Source organism: Hemiscyllium ocellatum, chromosome 5 (genome assembly GCF_020745735.1).
Source record: "Hemiscyllium ocellatum isolate sHemOce1 chromosome 5, sHemOce1.pat.X.cur, whole genome shotgun sequence".
Lineage (NCBI taxonomy): Eukaryota > Metazoa > Chordata > Chondrichthyes > Orectolobiformes > Hemiscylliidae > Hemiscyllium > Hemiscyllium ocellatum.
In genome coordinates, this window is record NC_083405.1 from 141742407 (window position 1) to 141764906 (window position 22500).

General features: G+C 51.1%; 1 protein-coding gene across 1 annotated transcript in view; it reads left to right on the forward strand.

Annotated features, from left to right (window-relative positions):
- The window catches only part of LOC132815908 (plectin-like), a 74088-nt gene that overhangs the window by 6232 nt on the left and 45356 nt on the right, over window positions 1–22500 (forward strand). The window contains exons 4-11 of the mRNA XM_060825285.1: window positions 621–775; window positions 1940–2066; window positions 2604–2787; window positions 5430–5587; window positions 11641–11819; window positions 15088–15226; window positions 21522–21878; window positions 22233–22316. Of these exons, the coding sequence (XP_060681268.1) occupies window positions 621–775; window positions 1940–2066; window positions 2604–2787; window positions 5430–5587; window positions 11641–11819; window positions 15088–15226; window positions 21522–21878; window positions 22233–22316 (1383 nt within the window). The remainder of the gene's footprint in view (window positions 1–620; window positions 776–1939; window positions 2067–2603; window positions 2788–5429; window positions 5588–11640; window positions 11820–15087; window positions 15227–21521; window positions 21879–22232; window positions 22317–22500) is intronic.

The window sequence follows — 22500 nt, forward strand, 5'->3', positions numbered from 1 at the left end:
ACTTGATCACAAGCCTTGCTGAAGGCCAAGTAGTCTACACCAAAAGCATTGCCTTCATCTATACACTCGGTCACCTCTTCACAAAACTTCAGTCAACGTGGTCAGACACGATCTCCCCTGAACAAAACCGTGATGATTGTAGTTGATTAATCCCTGCATCTCCAAACACAGACTAATTCTGTCCCTCAAAGGGGCTTCCAACAGGTTCCCCACCGGCAGTTTCCTGATTGTTGCCTTGCCCGTTTCTTGAACAATGGTGCCACATTAGCTGTTCTCCAGCTCTCTGGCACCTCTCCGGAGAGGAACTGAACAATGTCGCAAGTGAAAGGGACAGAGAGTGAGAGATAAATGGGGGGGAGAGAGAGAGGCACACACAGAGAGATGGATAAAGAAAGGTGATGAGACATTGAGTAAAAGGTGTTGAGATGAAACGAGAGAAAGATGGAGATGGAGTGTTGAGAGAGTGACAGAAGATGGAGGAAAGAGAGAGAGAGAGAGAGAGAGAGAGAGGAAGGTGGAGAGAGAGAGCAGTGTTGAGAGAGACTGAGAGAGAGTTGTTGGGAGTGGGCCAGCTGTCCCCCGGTCCTGATGCTGACCGTTGTGTGTGTGTTATCTCTCAGATCACCGTGAATAAGGGAGATGAGTACATCCTGCTGAATAACAGCCAACCCAATAAATGGAAAGTGGTGAGTGTGTCCGGTAATGAGGCACTGGTTCCCTCAGTCTGCTTCACAGTGCCACCCACCAACAAGGAAGCTCTGGATGCCAGCAACAGGTAACTATCACCCACTAACTCCACCGCTTGTTAACTAGTATAATCTGTAACCAGGATTCACACTGACTGACACCCAGATTCACACTCACAGCTGGGCTCACACTTACTCACTCACACCTGGCCTCACAGTCACACTGCGCTCACACACAAACCGGACGCCCTCTCAAACAGGACACACACTCACACCAGGACTCTCACTTACACCCGGTTTCACACTCACAGCAGGACTCACACTCACACCCAGTTTCACACTCACAACAGGACACACACTCACACCAGGACTCACATTCACACCCAGTTTCACACTTACAACAGGACACACACACCCAGTTTCACACTCACAACAGGACACACACTCACACCAGGACTCACACCCAATTTCACACTCGCACCAGGATCACACACACACCCAGTTTCACACTCACACCCAGTTTCACACTCACAGCAGGACACACACTCACACCAGGCCTCTCACTCACACCCAGTTTCACACTCACAACAGGCAGGGGGGAAGAACACAGCGTTTCGGGTAGAACCCTTGTTCAGGACTCGGGGTGGGGCTAAGGGGCACTGCAGTGAGAGAGAGAGAGAGAGATGGTTGGTGGGGGTTTGGGAGGGGAGAGGGCTGGAATGAGCTGAGGTAGTGACAGGGGATCACAGGAGGTGGGGACACCTGGTTGGTCGATGGGACGATAGAAGTGTTTTATTGAAATGGCAGGAGATTGCTGAAGGTGGAGGTGCAGAGGGATCTGGGTGACCTGCCCATCAATCACGGAACGTTAGTTTGCAGGAACAGCAAGTGATGAGGAAAGTACCTGGACAGTTGTGGTTTATTGTGAGGGAAAGGAATAGAAATGTCAGGGTGTTCCTGCAGCTGGTCAGTGTGTTCCTGCAGCTGGTCAGTGTGTTCCTGCAGCTGGTCAGTGTGTTCCTGCAGCTGGTCAGGGTGTTCCTGCAGCTGGTCAGTGTGTTCCTGCAGCTGGTCAGTGTGAGAGCACATCCACAAACTGGGCACAGTTGTGTTCTCCATGTGTAAAGAATGATATTACAGCATTAGGCAGAGGTCACAGAAGGTTCACTCGGCTGGTCCCGGGGTGAGGAGGTAGAAGGATTTCACTGTGAGTGGTGTGTTACTGAAGGTGTTTGTCTGTTGGTGTTCCTCAGGCTGGAGAGCACCCACCAGACCCTGGTCACCACGTGGCACCAACTCCACACTGATATGCAGAGCCTGCTGCCCTGGTTATACCTTCACCGTGACATGCAACAGGTTCACTCCTGGACCCTGCTTACGGTGAGTTAGCCCCCCCCCCCCCCATCACCCTCACACTCACTCCCCTCCTTCCTCACACTCACTCCCCTCCATCCCTCACTCCCCTCTTGCCCTCATCCTCACTTCCCTCCGGCCCTCACCCCCCTCCGGCCCTCACCCTCACTCCCCTCCACCCCGCAACCTCATTCCCCTCCGTCCCTCACTCTCACTCACTCCCCTCCGTCCCTCACTCCTCTCCGTCCCTCACCCTCACTCCCCTCCCTCCGTCCCTCACTCCCCTCCGTCCCTCACTCCCCTCCATCCCTCTCCCTCACTCCCCTCCACCCCTCACTCCCCTCCGTCCCTCACTCCTCTCCATCCCTCACCCTCACTCCCCTCCCTCCGTCCCTCACTCTTCTCCGTCCCTCACCCTCACTCCCCTCCCTCCGTCCCTCACTCCTCTCCGTCCCTCACTCTCACTCCCCTCCCTCCATCCCTCACTCCCCTCCGTCCCTCACCCCCCTCCGTCCCTCACTCCTCTCCGTCCCTCACTCCCTCACCCTCTTGGTTGTTTTCCAGTTTCGGAGTTTGAATCCGGAGGATTATAAGCAGATTCTCTTGAACCTGGAGCTCCACTATCAGGACTTCATGAGGCAGAGTCAAGATTCCCAAATGTTTGGAGCAGATGACCGAATTCAGTTGGAGAGGGAATACAAGCTGACGACTCAGCACTACGAGAAGCTGCTCCAGAACCTGGAGAGAGGTACACAGGGAAATGAGAAACAACAGCATGATGAGACCATTCGGCCCCTTGAACCTTCTCCCCCATCCAGTACAGTGATGGCTGACCTTGTCTTTCACCTCCACTTTCCCACCCACTCCCTGTATCCCCGGTTTCCCGAGAGTGTCTGCGTGGGTTTCCTCTGGGTGCTCCGATTTCCTCCCACAGTACAGAGATGTGCAGGCCAGGTGAATTGACCTTGCTAAAGTGTCCATAGTGTTAGATGAATGAGTCAGGGGTAAATAAAGGGTAGGGGAATGGATCTGGGTGGGTTATTCTTCAGAGGGTAGGTACAGACCTGTTGGGCCGAAGGGCCAGATTCCATACTGCAGGAAATCTAATCTAATACAATAAAATGACAAAAATCTATTTGCAATAAAATCATAGCAAAATCATGTTACTGAATCGCGTGTTATAGCAGGACACCCTGAATATTTAAACTTGGCCTTCTGTGATGGAGAATTCTGGAGGTTCATTACTCTCTGAGTGAAGAAATGTTTCCTCATCTCTACCTCAAACCACGAGCCTGTGTCACCTGGTTCCAGACTCACCCACCCCCAGGTGGAGATATTCTCCCTGCATCTAGTCTGTTCAGCACCGTTCGAATTTCATACATTTCCATCAGATCCCCTCTCGTTCATTCGAAACTCCAGTGAATACAGGCCCATCGAACCAGTCTCTCCTCCCAGGATAGTCCTACCATCCCCGGGATCAGCTGAGTGAACCTCTGCTGCACTCCCTCGATGGTAGGTATCTCCTCACTCGGATAGAGAGACCTAACCTGCACCTAGTACTCCACGCCCAGTCTTACCAAGGTGCTGTGGAACTGCAGTAAGCTGTCCCAACCACCTGCACTCAAATGGGCTGGCTGTGGTCTAGTGATACTATCACTGACTGTTATTCCAGGGATCCAGACAACACTCTGGGGAGCTGGGTTCAACTCCCACGACAGCAGATGGTGGAAATCGAATTCACCCTCACACACCTTTCACCCTCACACACCTTTCACCGTAACACACCTTTCTGTTTCTTCACATTTAGCTACATTGTACTGTGTTTATCCATTCACTCACACTCACTCTCATTTCCACACTCACGCTCAATCACACACACACAGTCACACCCACACCCACTCAAACCCACAACCACACATTCACTCACACACATGCACGTACTCACTCACTCACACACACACACGCACGTACTCACTCACTCTCACACACACCCCTTGTCTTAAAGACCTTGTCTTATCCTCCCAATACATAATCCTGCTCTATTTAGGGAATGTTGTATATGGTTCCCACTTCCAGCTCATTTCCATACGATCCTCCCAGAACCCACCCAGTTGTTTGCTGCCACTTGGATAAAGACCTGTTTCTTCCCATTTTCTGTTCCCTGTCTGTCCAAGAATTCTCAAATAATGCGAAGATATTATCACTACCCCATGTGATTAACATCTACAGAGGTCTCAGGATGGTTTGGGGATTACAACAAAGATGTTTCAGATAGAGTCAGCCTTTAACATACTCCTTTTCTCTCTCTCTCTCTCTCTCTCCCTCTCACACTCTCTCTCTCTCTCTCTCTCTTCCCCCCCCCCTTCTCTCTCTCTCTCTCTCCCCATCCCCCCCTTCTGCCCCCTTCTCTCTCTCCCCTCCCTCCACATCTCCCCTTCTCTCTCTCTCTCCCCTCCCTCTCTTTCTCTTTCTCTCTCTCTCTCTCCCCCTCCCCTTCTCTCTCTCTCTCCCTACCTCTCCCTATCCCCCCCTTCTGCCCCCTTCTCTCTCTCCCCTTTCTCCACATCTCCCCTTCTCTCTCTCTCTCTCTCTCTCTCTCCCTTGCCTCCTCTCTCCTTCGCCCTCCCTTCCTCTCTCTCCCTCCTCTGCCTCCCTCCCCCTGTCTCTCCCTCCTCTGCCTGCCTCCCCTGTCTCTCCCTCCTCTGCCTTCCTCCCCCTGTCTCTCCCTCCTCTGCCTGCCTCCCCCTGTCTCTCCCTCCTCTGCCTGCCTCCCCTGTCTCTCCCTCCTCTGCCTGCCTCCCCCTCTCTCTCCCTCCTCTGCCTGCCTGCCTCCCCTGTCTCTCCCTCCTCTGCCTTCCTCCCCCTGTCTCTCCCTCCTCTGCCTTCCTCCCCCTGTCTCTCCCTCCTCTGCCTGCCTGCCTCCCCCTCTCTCTCCCTCCTCTGCCTTCCTCCCCCTGTCTCTCCCTCCTCTGCCTGCCTCCCCTGTCTCTCCCTCCTCTGCCTGCCTCCCCCTCTCTCTCCCTCCTCTGCCTGCCTGCCTCCCCTGTCTCTCCCTCCTCTGCCTTCCTCCCCCTGTCTCTCCCTCCTCTGCCTTCCTCCCCCTGTCTCTCCCTCCTCTGCCTGCCTCCCCTGTCTCTCCCTCCTCTGCCTGCCTGCCTCCCCCTCTCTCTCCCTCCTCTGCCTGCCTCCCCCGTCTCTCCCTCCTCTGCCTTCCTCCCCCTGTCTCTCCCTCCTCTGCCTTCCTCCCCCTGTCTCTCCCTCCTCTGCCTCCCTCCCCCTGTCTCTCCCTCCTCTGCCTACCTCCCCCCCTCCTCTGCCTACCTCCCCCCCTCCTCTGCCTACCTCCCCCCCCCCCGCCTGCCTGCCTCCCCCTGCCTCTCCCTCCTGTAGGGGAGCAGGATGAAGCCAGTTGTAAACAGTATGTGACACAGCTGATGGATATCCGGCTGCGGCTGGAATCCTGTGAGAAGCGAACAATCCACAAAATCCGTCAGCCTCTGGACAGGGACCCACTGGGAGAGTGTAAGCAGCGACTCAGTGAACAGCAGGTAGGTGTTCGTCACTGCCTAACCCCAGACTGAACATCGGGGAGGGGAAAGGAGGCCAAACTAATGCAGAGCCTTGCTGAAAGACTTGGAGGTTAAAATGAAGCCAAAGGTTGTATCAGATTTTAAAAACTCCCATCACCACCTTTAACACCTGCTCCCCTCACAGCCTACACTCGGGAACAGCAGTGTGTACCATCTACAGGATACACTGCAGTGATTCACCAAAGATCCTCAGACAGCCCTTTCCAAACCTACACCCACTTCCACCTTGAAGATAAAGATAATGTTGCCATAGTCTTACAAAACCATTGGAGAGGGAGGGATGATTGGTGGTGGTTTAACCCAAGGGTCAGCATGCCTCAGGTGAGGGGAGAGTTTGAGGAGGAGAGTCCGACAGGAGTTGTTCCCAATTGAGCAACCCCCTACCATCAGAGGACAAGGGCTGCAGGTACACGGGAACACCACCCCCTGCACCTTCCCCTCCAAGTCACTCCCCATCCTGACTGGGAAATATATCACCGTTCCTGCACTGTCGCTGGGTCAGAATCCTGGAATTCCCTCCCTCAGGAACACTGTGGGTGCTTCTCCAGCTTTGTACATCATTTGAATGTTGTGCGCAGTTCTGAATGTTATCAGGGTTTGGAAACTGCTGCCAAGAGGAGGGATTGGAGAGGCTGGGATTGATCCCCCTAACATACAGGTGACAGAGAGGCACCTTCATTAAAGGTCCTGGGGGGAGGGGGGTGTACTGGGGGGGAGTGGGGGGGGGGGGGGGAGTGGTGGGATCTGTATGTGGAGTGGACAGGGTGGGGGGGGAGAAACCTTGTATGGGGAGGGGGGAGTGGAGTGGACGGGGGAGTGGGGAGGCCCTGTTTCCCCGACAGAGGAGGGTTTCAGGTGATTTTGTGGAAATAAAAGAGAAAATGTTTAAAATAAAACAAAACTGTGGATGCTGGAACAGAAATTGCTGGAGAAACTCAGCAGGTCTGGCAACATCTGTCGAGAGAAAACAGTTCCAATGAAAAGTCAGTACAACAAAAACATTAACCTTGCTTTCCCTCCACACGTGATGCCAGAGCTGCTGAGTTTCTCCAGTAATTTTGGTTTTGGTATGAGGAAATGTTCCCCCCCCCCCCACCAGAAGGGGGTGGGTCTCTGGAATTGCCTGCCTCGTGGTGGCTGAGACAGAATCCCTCAACTCATTGATAAGGAGCCTGACTCTCTCCTGAACTCCTGGGGCCTGCAGGATAGAGAGCAGGGACTGGGAAGCAGGGCAGTGAGTGCAGCAACACTGCAAAGGTAACACAGTAATGAAGGAACTGGCTCTGTATCTGAATGGGCTAGAGTACAGTGGGCCGAATGGACTCGTGCACAATGCTGTAATTGTAGTCAATCTGAAGGTCATTATAGAGGTGATGAGACCTGAGTCCTGAACATTGAGGACGGTCTGACATTCATGAACAAGAGGAAGTAACCTGGAGGTGATGCAGTGTAATCATTCTGGTGATCTTGGTTCAGGAAAGTAGGACGTACAATCTGTTTGGATGGAGGTAGGAATCGGAAGGGGGAGGGAAGGAGTCTGTGGTGGTGTAATGAGTAATTCAGATACTAATGTCCCAGTGACATCAGTTCAATCCCACCGCAGCACCTTGATGATGTTTATAATCAATACCATCTGGAATTTTATGAAAATCTAGTCTAAAGACAACTATTGCCGACTGTCAGATACATCCATCAGGTTCATTAATGTCCTTCTGCCATCCTCACCTGATCTGGCCTACACGTGACTCCAGACCCACAGCAATGGGGTTGAATCTCAGCTGCCCTCTGGGCAGTTAGGGAGGGGCAATAAAACCAGTGACACCCTCAACCAGCGAAGCCTGCTCCAGCTCAGGGCTGATGGTCCAACTCACTCCCTGTTTCGGAAGGATGTAATAATGTAGGATATACTGTAATGCTTCAGTTACACAGGGCATTGGCAAGGCCACATCGTTAATACCGTGTGCAGTTTTGGTCTCCATATTTAAGGAAAGGTGGAAATGCGTTAGAGATGACTGTTAGACGGAGATGTCCTAGATCAGTATCTGGAAGAGAAGGATTGTCTTATGAGAAACAGATCAGAGATGATCGAATGGTGGAGGAAATGATGGGCTGCATGGCCTAACTTGCTTCTATATCTTCGGCACAGACTGGGCTTGTGTCTGTTGGAGTTTAGGGTGACACGGTGGCACAGTGGTTAGCACTGCTGCCTCCCAGCGCCAGAGACCCAGGTTCAATTCCTGCCTCAGGCATCTGACTCCCTGTGTCTGCGTGGGTTTCCTCCGGGTTTTCCGGTTTCCTCCCACAGTCCAAAGATGTGCGGGTCAGGTGAATTGGCCAGGCTAAACTGCCCATGGAGAATAGGTGCATTAGTCAGAGGGAAGTGGGTCTGGGTGGGTTACTCTTTGGGGGGGGTCGGTGTGGACTGGTTGGGCCGAAGGGCCTGTTTCCATACTGTAGGGAATCTAATCCAATCTAATCTAGAGTAGGGGGTGACCTGATTGAAGTGTAAGGTCCTGATTGGTCTTGACAAGGTCCATGGGATGTTTCCTGTTTTGGGTCCGTCCTGAACAATTAGGGAGCATCCCTTCAGGATGAAGATGACGAGAATGTTTCCTCTCAGGGTTGTGTCAGTTTGCCTCGGGAGGTGATAGAGGAGGGTCATCGAATATGTTTAAGGCGGGGGGGTAGATTCTTATTAAATAAAGAATTGAGGATTAACGGAGGGAGATGGGAATGTGGAATTCAAAACATAAACATGCAGCTATAATCTTGTGGAGAGGTGGAGCAAGCTGGATGGGCTGAATGGCCTTCAGCTGCTCCCATTGTGAATGTTTATGGGACTCTTTGGGAAGTTGCGATTGATCGGATGTTGCACTCTAACTCACAGCCGTTTGAATCTTTGCCCCTCAGTGGGCTCCAGGTGAAATAGTGTGTGTCAGCTCAATGCACATGGGCACTGAGTCAGACTGAATTCAGGTCCCACTCTGCCCCACCAATGGCAGGTCAGCATTCTGCCCAAAGGCCTGGTCCACTGGGAAACCATCAGCAAATCAGCAGCTCCCTCTCCAGCAAAAACTGACTACTGGCTCACACAATACACCATTTTACACCAATGTTGTCATCCCGACAGTGCGGCACTCCCTCAGCACTGACCCTCCGACAGTGCGGCACTCCCTCAGCACTGACCCTCTGACAGTGCGGAACGCCCTCAGCACTGACCCTCTGACAGTGCGGCACTCCCTCAGTATTGACCCTCCGACAGTGCGATGCTCCCTCAGCACCGACCCTCCGACAGAGTGGCACTCCCTCAGCACCGACCCTCCGACAGTGCGGCACTCCCTCAGCACTGACCCTCCGACAGTGCCCACTCCCTCAGCACTGACCCTCCGACAGTGCGGCACTCCCTCAGCACTGACCCTCTGACAGTGCGGAACGCCCTCAGCACTGACCCTCTGACAGTGCGGCACTCCCTCAGTATTGACCCTCCGACAGTGCGATGCTCCCTCAGCACCGACCCTCCGACAGAGTGGCACTCCCTCAGCACCGACCCTCCGACAGTGCGGCACTCCCTCAGCACTGACCCTCCGACAGTGCCCACTCCCTCAGCACTGACCCTCCGACAGAGCGGTACTCCCTCAGCACTGACACTCTGACAGTGCGGCGCTCCCTCAGCACTGACCCTCCGACAGTGCCCACTCCCTCAGCACTGACCCTCCGACAGTGCGGCACTCCCTCAGCACTGACCCTGCGACAGTGCGGAACTCCCTCAGCACTGACCCTCCAACAGTGCGGCATTCCCTCAGCACTGACCCTCCGACAGTGCGGCACTCCCTCAGCACTGACCCTCCGACAGTGCCCACTTCCTCAGCACTGACCCTCTGACAGTGCAGCTCTCCCTCAGCACTGACCCTCTGACAGTGCCAACTCCCTCAGCACTGACCCTCTGACAGTGCGGCACTCCCTCAGCACTGACCCTCCGACAGTGCCAACTCCCTCAGCACTGACCCTCCGACAGTGCAGCGCTCCCTCAGCACTGACCCTCCGACAGTGCGGCGCTCCCTCAGCACTGACCCTCCGACAGTCCCCACTCCCTCAGCACTGATCCTCCGACAGTGCCAACTCCCTCAGCACTGACCCTCTGACAGTGCGGCACTCCCTCAGCACTGACCCTCCGACAGTGCCAACTCCCTCAGCACTGACCCTCCGACAGTGCAGCGCTCCCTCAGCACTGACCCTCCGACAGTGTGGCGCTCCCTCAGCACTGACCCTCCGACAGTCCCCACTCCCTCAGCACTGATCCTCCGACAGTGCCAACTCCCTCAGCACTGACCCTCTGACAGTCCCCACTCCCTCAGCACTGATCCTCCGACAGTGCGGCACTCCCTCAGCACTGATCCTGCGACAGTGCGGAACTCCCTCAGCACTGACCCTCCAACAGTGCGGCACTCCCTCAGCACTGACCCTCCGACAGTGCGGCGCTCTCTCAGCACTGACCCTCCGACAGTGCGGCACTCCCTCAGCACTGACCCTCCGACAGTGCGGCACTCCCTCCTCACTGTTGCATGTTGATGGACAATTAAACAACTCACTGGAGGAAGAGGCTCCACATGGAAATGGACGGTAAAATATGGCAAGGTCAGCACAGTATCATCAAGGGGAGGTCAATCTGCTGGAATTCTTTGAGGAAGTAATGAGCAAATTAGACCAAGGAAAACCAGTGGATATTATCTGCCTGGACTTCAGGAAGGACTTCTAGAGGTTACTGAGTAAGCTAAGTGCCCATGGTGTTAGGGGCAAGGTGCTAGCACAGATAGAAGCTGGGCTGGCTGACAGAAAACAGAGACTGGGATAAAAGGCTCCTTCTCAGGATGGCAGCCGGTGACAAGTGATGTTCCACAAGGCTCAGTGTTAGGACCACAACTTTTCACTTCATACAATAACAATCAAGATGAAGGAACTGAGGGCATTCTGGCTCCGTTTACAGACAACACAAAGATAGGTAGAAGATCAGGCAGCATTGAGGAGGTGGGGGGGCTGCAGAAGGATTTGGACAAGGTAGGAGAGTGGGCAAAGAAGTGGCAGATGGAGTACAACATGGGGAAGGGTGAGGGCATGCACTTTGGTCAGAAGAATGGAGGTGTGGACTATTTTCTAAACGGGGAGAACATTCAGAAATCTGAAGTGCAAAGAGACTTGGGAGTTCTAGTCCAGGATTCTCTCAGGGCGAACTTGCAGGTTGAGTCAGTAGATAGGAAGGCAAATGTAATGATGGCGTTTATTTTGAGGCGACTTGAATATTAAAGTAGGGATGTATTTCTGAGGCTCTATAAGGCTCTGGTCAGACCACATTTGGAGGATTGTGTGAATTTTGGGCCCCATATCTCAGGAAGGATGGACTGGCCCCGGAGCATGTTCAGAAGGGATTCCTGAGAATAGTCCCAGGAATGAGAAGCTTAACATATTGGGAATATTTGAAGACTGTGGGTCTATACTCAATGGAGTTTAGAAGGATGAGGGGGGAATCTAAGTAAAACATACAGAATGGCCTAATTTCTGCTCTTGTGTCTTACGGTATTATAAATATCCAGAATGTTGGAGGAGCCCAGCACATTAATGTAAAAGATAAGGCTGTAGCTTCCACAGTAACCTTCAGGCAGGAGTGCCGAGCGGACGGTCCATCTCTAACTCCTGCAGGGTTTGTTGTGGGGCAGACTTCAGAAAAGTGAAAGTTTACATTAAGGTAAAACCATTGTCACAAAATAAAATAATGTTGTGAACCTCATTATTGCGACACAAATTGAGGAGGATTGAAAGGAAATAACAGAAAATAGACAGTGAGAGAGGAGATGGAGAAAGCGATGGATAGAGGGAAGAGAAGGCGAGAGTGAAGGAAAGAGAGAAATAGAGGGAGTGTTAGAGAGGGAGAGGGAGTGAGGTATTCAGACCGTCACACTGTCTTTGTTCAGTGACAGAAGCTGACTAACAATTCTGTTTCGTCTCTTGTCTGGCAGAAAATCCACTTGGAGCTGGAAGGGATTCGGAAAGATCTGAACACGGTGACAGAGAAGACAGAGAAAGTCCTGGCCATGCCTGAGCAGCTGAGCAGTGCACCCACACTGCGCTCCGAACTCGACCTGACCACCCAGAAGATGGACCGGGTCTACAGTCTGTCTGCTATCTACCTGGACAAGTGAGTCCCACCTGCCAGGGCCTCCTGCATGGCCAGAGAAAAGGCCATGTGATATCGGAACTAAACAAAGCCATTCAGCCCCAACGAGTCACTCACCATCCAACACGATCATGGCTGATCTGATCATCCCCAACTCCATTTTCCTGCCTTCTCCCTATATCCTCAATTGCTTTCAACTGATTACAAATCTATCTATCTCAGCCTTGAATATACTTAATGTCCCAGACCCAACTCTGTCTGGGCCTTCTTCACCAGTTAGAGGATCTGGATCAGCACAGGCTTGGAGGGCCGAAGGGCCTGTTCCTGTGCTGTAATGTTCTTTGTTCATTGTTCTTAATATCCCTGGACACAACAGATCAGGCCCAGGAGACCTATCGGTCTTTAGATCCATTAGTTTCCCTAATACGTTTTTTCTAGTGATAGTTACTGTATTTATTTTCTCTCCACCTTTGACCCCTTGATTATTTGGTCATTTTAAAATGCTGTTAGTATCTTCTACAGTGAAGACTGATGCAAGATATTTTATTCAGCTCCTCTGCCATTTCCTCGTCCCTCATTATTATTCCCCCAGCTTCATCCTCAAAAGGCCCGGGCTCTCCTCGGCCTCTCTCTTCCATGTGATGTCTTTAAAGAAGCTCTTTCTGTCCATCTTGATATTACTTGCAAGTTACTCCTCAACCTTTATCTTCCTATTTATTCATTTTTTGATTATCAGTTATTGGTTTTTAAATACCTACTGGTTTATCACGAATCTTGGCCACATTGCATGGTTTTCCTTCCAGTTGGATACTCGGCTCAGTATCCGCGATTAACCCTGGTGAGTTTATCCCTCTGCTGCCACACTCCCTTCCCAATCCCCTCCAGCCAGTTTTACCCTCCTTGTTTTGGAATTACTTTATTTAAGACATGGACCTGTATTTTGAACCCATTCAGTCTCCAGCTGAACATTCCACTCTCACCATGATTTCAATGATTCCTGTTTGGAAATGAAGGGTTAGTCTTCGGAGGGTCAGTGTGGAATTGTTGGGCCAAATGGCCTGTTTCCAGACTGTAGATAATCTCTCAAAAAAGAAAGCAAACCCAACCACACTTTCTGCCTCTTGGTTTTTCCTCCCTCCACCCTGTAGAGATTCCACACCATGGTTTTCTGAGCACATATCCTGCTGTACGAATGGATTGGAAATCCTTTACTAACGTTGCAGCTCCACCTCCTTTCCTGGTTTGTGCTTCATGTAGAATGAACACCCTGGATATACAGTTCCTATCCTGGATCACGACAGAGACGTCTGCAACTGCATCCGAATAATTTATATCGATTTGCATTCTTAATTTGTCACCCTCAGTGCTAATGCTCCTTGCATCAGAGACAAAGCCTTGAGGGTTCGCTTTTGAACCTTTCTCATCATCTCGGCTGTAGTTTGCACATTGGTCCCATTTATTTTCCTGCCTCCCACCATTCCCCCTTTCCTTTCTCTCTTCCACTTCTCCCCGTGTTTCTGATTCCACTGTCTTTCTGCTCAAAGTCCCAGGACCCACCCATTCTAGGTTGAAGCTTACACAGGGACACACACCCACATACAGATTTACACACATTCCCGCTGTCTTACACAGGGACACACACCCACATACAGATTTACACACATTCCCGCTGTCTTACACAGGGACACACACCCACATACAGATTTACACACATTCCCACTGTATTACACAGGGACACACACCCACATACAGATTTACACACATTCCCACTGTCTTACACAGGGACACACACCCACATACAGATTTACACACATTCCCACTGTGTTACACAGGGACACACACCGACATACAGATTTACACACATTCCCACTGCCTTACACAGGGACACACACCCACATACAGATTTACACACATTCCCACTGCCTTACACAGGGACACACACCCACATACAGATTTACACACATTCCCACTGTCTTACACGGGGACACACACCCACATACAGATTTACACACATTCCCACTGTGTTACACAGGGACACACACCCACATACAGATTTACACACATTCCCACTGTCTTACACAGGGACACACACTCACATACAGATTTACACACATTCCCACTGTCTTACACAGGGACACACACCCACATACAGATTTACACACATTCCCACTGTCTTACACAGGGACACACACCCACATACAGATTTACACACATTCCCGCTGTCTTACACAGGGACACACACCCACATACAGATTTACACACATTCCCGCTGTCTTACACAGGGACACACACCCACATACAGATTTACACACATTCCCGCTGTCTTACACAGGGACACACACCCACATACAGATTTACACACATTCCCGCTGTCTTACACAGGGACACACACCCACATACAGATTTACACACATTCCCACTGTGTTACACAGGGACACACACCCACATACAGATTTACACACATTCCCACTGTCTTACACAGGGACACACACCCACATACAGATTTACACACATTCCCACTGTATTACACAGGGACACACACCCACATACAGATTTACACACATTCCCACTGTGTTACACAGGGACACACACCCACATACAGATTTACACACATTCCCACTGTATTACACAGGGACACACACCCACATACAGATTTACACATATTGTCCCTGCCCAGGAAAGCTGGTATGTGAGAGAGTCCTGGTCTGATCCATCTTGTCTCCTTCCATATGGTGCTCCAGTATCTTTATTATCTCAGTCTTAAATGTTTATTTTATTCGGTTTGATGCTGCAGTTTCAAACAGTGTGATGCTGGAAAAGCACAGCCACTCCGCAAGTATCTGAGCATCAGCTCTTTGTCATATTCCTGATGAAGGGTTTATGCCTGAAATGTTGACTGTCCTGTATCTTGGATGCTCGTGATCTGGCTGTGCTTTTCCAGTGCCACATTCTTTGACTCTGCAGTCCTCACTTTCTCCTTCCTGACGTGACAGCAGAGCAGGTCAGAGGCTGGGAATCCTGCAGCGAGTAACTCCCCTCCTGACTCCCCAAAACCCTTCCACCATCTACAAGGCTCAAGGCAGGAGTGTGATAGAATGCTCTCCATCTGCCTGGATAAGTGCATCTCCAATAACACTCAAGAAGCTCAAGACCATCTAGAGATGGGAAAATAATTACATGCGTTATTTAGGGCAGAGATGGAGCTGACCTGTCTGTTTTTGTGAATTACAGAGCAGCATTAGCAGAGAGACTGCCCTCTACTCACCAACTCATTTCCTTTCATTTTCAGATTGAAGACAATTGATGTGGTCATTCGCAGCACACAGGAGGCTGAGGATTTGGTCAAGAAATATGAGACTCAGCTGCGAGAGGTGAACAGTGTTCCAGCAGATGCAAAGTCATTGGAGTCCTACAAAAAACAGCTCAAGGTAAGATGGCTGCTCCGACCAGAGAAACTGGGTATTAGTGTGTGAAAGAAAGTCTCCCTGACTGAGTGTGAGCAGGACTGACCCTGACTGAGTCAGTAAGAACAGAGAAGATGATAAAAGAGGGGGAGGTGTGGCATTGTTGATCAAGGACAGTATTACAGTTGTAGAAAGGATGTTTGGGGACTCGATAACTGAGGTAGTACGGGCTGAGGTTAGAAACAGGAAAGGAGAAGTCACCATTTTGGGAGTTTTCTACAGGCCTCTGAATAGTCCCAGAGATGTCGAGGAAAGGATAGCAAAGATGATTCTCAATAGGAGTGAGAGAGGCAGGATAGTTGTCATGGGGGACTTCAACTATATTGACTGAGAACACTACAGTACGTGTACTATAGATGGGTCAGTTTTTGTCCAGTGTGTGTAGGAGGGCTTCCTGGCATAGTATGTGGACAGGCCAACAAGGGGCGAAGCCACTTTAGATTTACTACTGGATAATGAGCCTGGCCAGGTGTTAGACTTGGAAGTAGGTGAGCACTTTGGAGACAGCAATCACAGTTCTGTCAGGTTTACTTTAGTGATGGAAATGGATAAGTGTATACCACTGGGCAAGAGTTACAGCTGGGGGGAAGGGAAATTACGATGCAATTAGGAAAAATTTAGGAAGCATAGAATGGGGAAGGAAACTGCAGGGGATGGGCACATTAAAAATGTGGAGCTTATTCAAGCAAAAGCTCCTGTGCGTCCTAGATAAGGATGTACCAGTCAGGCAGGGAGGGAGGTATACAATGCATGAGCCGTGGTTTACTAAGGAAGTGGAATCCCTGGTCAAGAAGAAGAAGAAAGCTTATGTTAGGACAAAATGTGAAAATTCAGGGCACTTGAGGGTTACAAGGAAGTCAGGAAAGACTGAAAAAGAGCTCAGAAGAGCCAGGAGGGGACATGAGAAGTTATTGGCGGATAGGATCAGGGTTAACCCTAAGGCTTTCCATAGGTATGTCAGGAATAAAAGAATGACAAGAGTTAAATTAGGGTCAATCAAGGATAATAGTGGGAAGTTGTGTGTGGAGTCAGAGGAGATAGGGGAAGCACTAAATAAATATTTCTTGACAGTGTTCACTATAGAAAATGAAAATGTTGGCAAGGAAGATACAGAGATACTTACATCTGGACTAGAGGAGCTTGAGGTTCACAAGGAAGAGGTATTAGAAATCCTGCAGAGTGTGAAAATGGATAAGTCCCCTGGGCCGGATGGGATTTGTCCGAGGATCCTCTGGGAAGCCAAGGAGGAGATTGCCGAGCCTTTGGCATTGGTCTTTAAATCGTCATTGTCTACAGGAATAATGCCAGAAGACGGGAGGATAGCAAATGTGGTTCCCCTGTTCAAGAAGGGGAGTAGAGACAACCCTGGTAATTATAGACCAGTGAGCCTTACTTCAGTTGTTGGTAAAGTGTTGGAAAAGGTTATAAGAGATAGGATTTATAGTCATCTAGAAAAGAATAATTTGATCAGGGATAGTCAGCATGGTTTTGTGAAGGGTAGGTCGTGCCTAACGAATCTTATTGAGCTCTTTGAGAAGGTGACCAAACAGGTAGATGAGGGTAAACCGGTTGATGTGGTGTATATGGATTTCAGCAAGGCGTTCGATAAGGTTCCCCACAGTAGGCTATTGTACAAAATGCGGAGGAATGGGATTGTGGGAGATATAGCAGTTTGGATCAGTAACTGGCTTGCTGAAAGAAGACAGAGGGTGGTGGTGGATGGGAAATGTTCATCTTGGAATCCAGTTACCAGTGGTGTACCGCAAGGGCCGGTGTTGGGTCCACAGCTGTTCGTCATTTTTATAAATGACCTGGATGAGGGTGTAGAAGGGTGGGTTAGTAAATTTGCAGATGACACTAAGGTCGGTGGAGTTGTGGATAGTGACAAAGGATGTTGTAAGTTACAGAAAGATATAGGTAAGCTGCAGAGCTGGGCTGAGAGGTGGCAAATAGAGTTTAATGCGGACAAGTGCGAGGTGATACACTTTGGTCGGAGTAACAGGAATGTAAAGTCCTGGGCTAATGGTAAGATTCTTGGTAGTGTAGATGAGCAGAGAGATCTCAGTGTCCAGGTACACAGATCCTTGAAAGTTGCCACCCAGGTTGACAGGGTTGTTAAGAAGGCAGACAGTGTTTTAGCTTTTATTAATAGAGGGATTGTGTTCTGGAACCAGGAGGTTATGCTGCAGCTATACAAAGCTCTGGTACGGCCACACTTGGGAGTATTGTGTAAAGTTCTGGTCACCGCATTATAAGAAGGATGTGGAAGCTTTGGAAAGGGTGCAGAGGAGATTTACTAGGATGTTGCCTGGTATGGAGGGAAGGTCTTACGAGGAAAGGCTGAGGGACTTGAGGCTGTTTTCGTTAGAGAGAAGAAGGTTGAGAGGTGACTTAATAGAGACATATAAGATAATCAGAGGGTTAGATAGGGTGGACAGGGAGAGCCTTTTTCCAATAATGGTGACGGCAAACACGAGGGGACATAGCTTTAAATTGAGGGGTGATAGATATAGGACAGATGTCAGAGGTAGTTTCTTTACTCAGAGAGTAGTAAGGGTATGGAATGCTTTGCCTGCATCGGTAGTAGATTCACCAAGTCATCATTGGACAGGCATATGGACGTACAAGGAATAGTGTAGGTTAGATGGGCTTCAGATTGGGATGACAGGGCGGCGCAATATCGAGGGCCGAAGGGCCTGTACTGCGCTGTAATGTTCTATGTTCTATGACTGTGAGCAGGACTGTCCTGACTGAGTGTGAGCAGGACTGACCCTGACTGAGTGTGAGCAGGACTGTCCCTGACTGAGTGTGACAGGGACGTGTGGATTTCAGTCAGGCCTTTGATAGGGTTCCACATGGTAGATTAGATACAGGGTGAGCTGGCAAACTGGGTACAAGATTGGTTTGATGATCGGACGCAGAGGGTAATAGTAGAAGGATGCTTGTCAGACTGGAGGCTTGTGAGTAGTGGAGTACCTCAGGGGTCAGTGTTGAGTCCATTGCTGTTTGTTACCTATATCAATGATTTGGATGAGAATGTCCAAGGCATTCATTAATTTGCTGTTGGCACTAAACTAGGCAGCATTGTGGACAGTGAGGAAGGTAATCAGAAATTGCAGTAAGACCTTGACCAGCTGGGGAGTTTATGGAGTTTAGTATGGATAAGTGTGTGGTCTTGCATTTTGGAAAGTCAAGTCAAGGTAGGAATTTCATGGTGAATGGTCGGGCCTTAAGGAGTGTCATGGAACAGAGGGACCTTGGAGTTCAGGTTCACAGTTCTCTGAAAGTGGTGTCCCAGGTAGACAGGACAATAATGAAGGCTTTTGGCACACTGGCCCTCATCAATCAGGTCATTGAGTATAGAAGTTGGGAAGTTATGTTGCTGTTATCCAGGATGTTGGTGAGACCACGCTTGGAGTATTGCGTTCAGTTTTGGTCACCTTGTTGTAGGAAGGATGTTACTAATCTAGAAAGAATGCAAAAGAAATTTACAAGGATATTGTCTGGACTCCCATGGTCTGAGTTTTAGGGAGAGGTTGGACAAGCTAGGATTTTTTCCTTTCGAGTGTAGGAGACTGAGGGGGGAACATTATAGAAGTATAGACCTTATAGAAGACCATGAAAGGCATGGATAGGGTAAATGCACTCAGTTTTTTTCCCAGGGTTGGGGAATCGAGGACTAGAGGGCATCAGTTTAAGGTTAGAGGGAAAGAATCAAAGGGAACCTGAGATAACAGGGAACCTTGCACAGAGGGTGATATGCATATGGAATGAGCTGCCAGCGGAAGTGGTGGAGGCATATACATTAATAACATTTAGACAAACACATGGATAGGAAAGGAGCCAAGTGCAGGGAAATGGGGTTAGTGTGAGCAGACATTTCGGTCAGCATAGATTAGATTACTTACAATGTGGAAACAGGCCCTTCGGCCCAACAAGTCCACACCGACTCACCAAAGTGCAACCCACCCATACCCCTACATTTACCGCGTCACCTAACACTACAGGCAATTTAGCATGGCCAATTCCCCTGACCTGCACATCTTTGGACTGTGGGAGGAAACCGGAGCACCCGGAGGAAACCCACGCAGACACGGGGAGAATGTGCAAACTCCACACAGACTGAGGTGGGAGTTGAACCTGGGACCCTGGTGCTGTGAGGTAGCAGTGTTAACCACTGTGCCACCATGACCAGTTTGGGCCAAATGGCCTGATTCTGCTGTAGGACTGTATGACTCTGTGACTGTTACTGGCTACACTTAGAGTTGGGTGGTGTTGAGGAGAGTGGGATGAGCTGGGTTGAAGGGGAAAGGGGCAGAGTTTATGGAAGATGTGAGAGGCAGTTGCTTTTACACAGAAGGTGCTGAGTGCCTGGAAAACACTTCCAGAGGAGGTGGTGGAGGTAGATACAAGAGCAACCTGGAACAGGCACCTTGACACATACAGGAGTAGGCAGGGAATAGAGGGACACTGACAGTGTCGAGGCAGTAGGTCTGTAGTTTTGAAAGACATCATATTGGCACAGTCTTGGTGGGCCGAATGGCCATTCCTGTGCTCTACTGTTCTCTGTTCTTTGAATGGAGTTGCAGTACCTTCCTAAAATAGTATGAGATTTGAAAGTGTTGACATCGAGAGAGACCTGGGAGGTGGTCTGTATATAGTGTTGCCTGAGGCTCAGGGTAAGGGCTGGAGCTGAGAAGGAACTCCTTCAGTCAGAGGGCAGTGGGTCTGAGCAACTCTCTGTCCTAGTCTTTGAGGATGTTCAAGACAGATCTCAGCTGATTGCTTGACATTGCAGATTTCCAGGGGTACAGGGATAAGGGGATCAGCCTTGGTCACGTTGATTGATGGGTCATATAGCCTCCTCCAACTCCTGTTTCCTGTGGCCCTGATTGGTCAGTGCTACCTCCCAGCCATTACGTTCATTAACCTGTTCAGGCAGCCCCCCCATGGTGCCCACTCGCTGTCGGTTCAGATCACAGCGACTGTTGGATTCTTCCAAAGTTCAGTATCAGCGGTTTCTGTAACTGTTCTAAACCCCCAGACCCGTTGGTGTGTGTGTGTGTGTGTGTGTGGTGTGTGTTGTGTGGGGTGTGTGTGGGTGGGGTGTGTGTGTGTATATGTGTGTAGGTGTGTGTATGTCTGAGGTGTGTGTATATGTGTGTGGGGGTGTGTGTGTGGGTGTGTGTGCATATGTGTGTGGGTGTAGGGGTGTGTGTCTGGGGGTGTGTGTGTCTGTGTGTGGGGTGTGTGTGGGTGTGGGTGTGTGTGTGTATATGTGTGTGTGTGTGGGTGTATGTGTGTGAGAGAGAGAGACTCTGTGGGTGGATCTCTGCTGCAGCACTGTCAGACCCCCATCTGCCTCAGCTCTCCTCTGTCTCAGGGTGTCTACTCATCCTCTCGGTGTCTGTCACACTCACCGTCACAGGGTTTGTCACACTCACCATCTCGGGGCGACACCCTCACCGTCCTGGTGTGTGACACCCTCACCGCCTCGGGGTGTGACACCCTCACCATCCTGGTGTGTGACACACTCACCGCCTCGGGGTGTGACACCCTCACCGTCCTGGTGTGTGACACACTCACCGCCTCGGTGTGTGACGCCCTCACCGCCTCGGGGTGTGACACACTCACCGCCTCGGTGTGTGACGCCCTCACCGCCTCGGGGTGTGACACACTCACCGCCTCGGTGTGTGACACACTCACCGCCTCGGGGTGTGACACCCTCACCGCCTCGGTGTGTGACACACTCACCGCCTCGGTGTGTGACACACTCACCGCCTCGGTGTGTGACACCCTCACCGTCCTGGTGTGTGACACACTCACCGCCTCAGTGTGTGACACACTCACCGCCTCGGTGTGTGACACCCTCACCGTCCTGGTGTGTGACGCCCTCACCGCCTCGGTGTGTGACACACTCACCGCCTCGGTGTGTGACACCCTCACCGTCCTGGTGTGTGACACACTCACCGCCTCAGTGTGTGACACACTCACCGCCTCGGTGTGTGACACCCTCACCGTCCTGGTGTGTGACGCCCTCACCGCCTCGGGGTGTGACACACTCACCGCCTCGGTGTGTGACACACTCACCGCCTCGGGGTGTGACACACTCACCGCCTCGGTGTGTGACGCACTCACCGCCTCGGGGTGTGACGCACTCACCGCCTCGGTGTGTGACGCACTCACCGCCTCGGGGTGTGACGCACTCACCGCCTCGGTGTGTGACACAGCTGTTAATTGGTGTCCCTCTGGTGTTCAGGGAATGCGAGTGGAGGTGGGTAATAACCAGCCAATCTTCACTAACCTGGAGAGTGAGCTGAGCAAAGCCAAGGTGGTGAATGAGCGAATGATTCGCAGTCACAGTGAGAGAGACGTGGACCTGGATCGATACCGTGAGTGTGTCCAACAACTCCTGGAGCACTGGCAAGGAATCCAGAGCCAGATCGATACCCGCTCCCGGGAACTCGACCAACTGGGACGGCACCTCACCTACTACCGCGACGCTTACGATTGGCTGATCCAGTGGATTCGGGAAACTAAGGAACGTCAGGAAAAGATGCAAGCTGTCCCCATCAGAGACAGCAGCAGCTTGAAACAACAGCTGCAGCAAGAACAGGTACCTGCAACTACCTGGGGGGGGGGGGGCAGGGAGACCCAGGGGAGGGGAGAGGGGGAGAGGGCAGGAGGACCCAGGGCAGAGGGAGGGGGGGGTAAACCCTGGGGAAAGGGTGGGGGGGATCCCTGGGGAGAAGGCAGGGAGACCCTGGGGAAATGGGGAGGGGGGGGTGACCCTGGGGAGAGGACAGGGGACCCTGGGGAGAGAGGGCTTCCTGGGGAGAGGGCAGGGGGACCCTGGGGGTGGAGGGAGGAGGGTGTGGATCTGGGAGAGAAGGATTCCCAGGGGGTGGGCAATATCGAAGTTGCTGAACTCTCATTTTTTGTTCTAACTTCAGTCGTCTTGATTTTACAGAAAGTCCTGCAGGAAGTTATGAAAAACCGAGAGAAGGTGGATGAATGTGAGAAATTTGCCAAGCAGTACATTGATGCCATCAAGGTCAGCACACAGGAACAACGATGGCCCCTTCCTGTTCCTCCCTCCCCCTCTCCTCCCCATACCCCTCCCCATGCCCACCCTCTCCCCCTCTGCTGCCCTGACACCCCTCCCCATCCTGTGCTAAGGTTGTGCAGAAACTGTCCTGTTTGATTTGGTTCCCACTGGTAGACGATTGGAGAAAGTG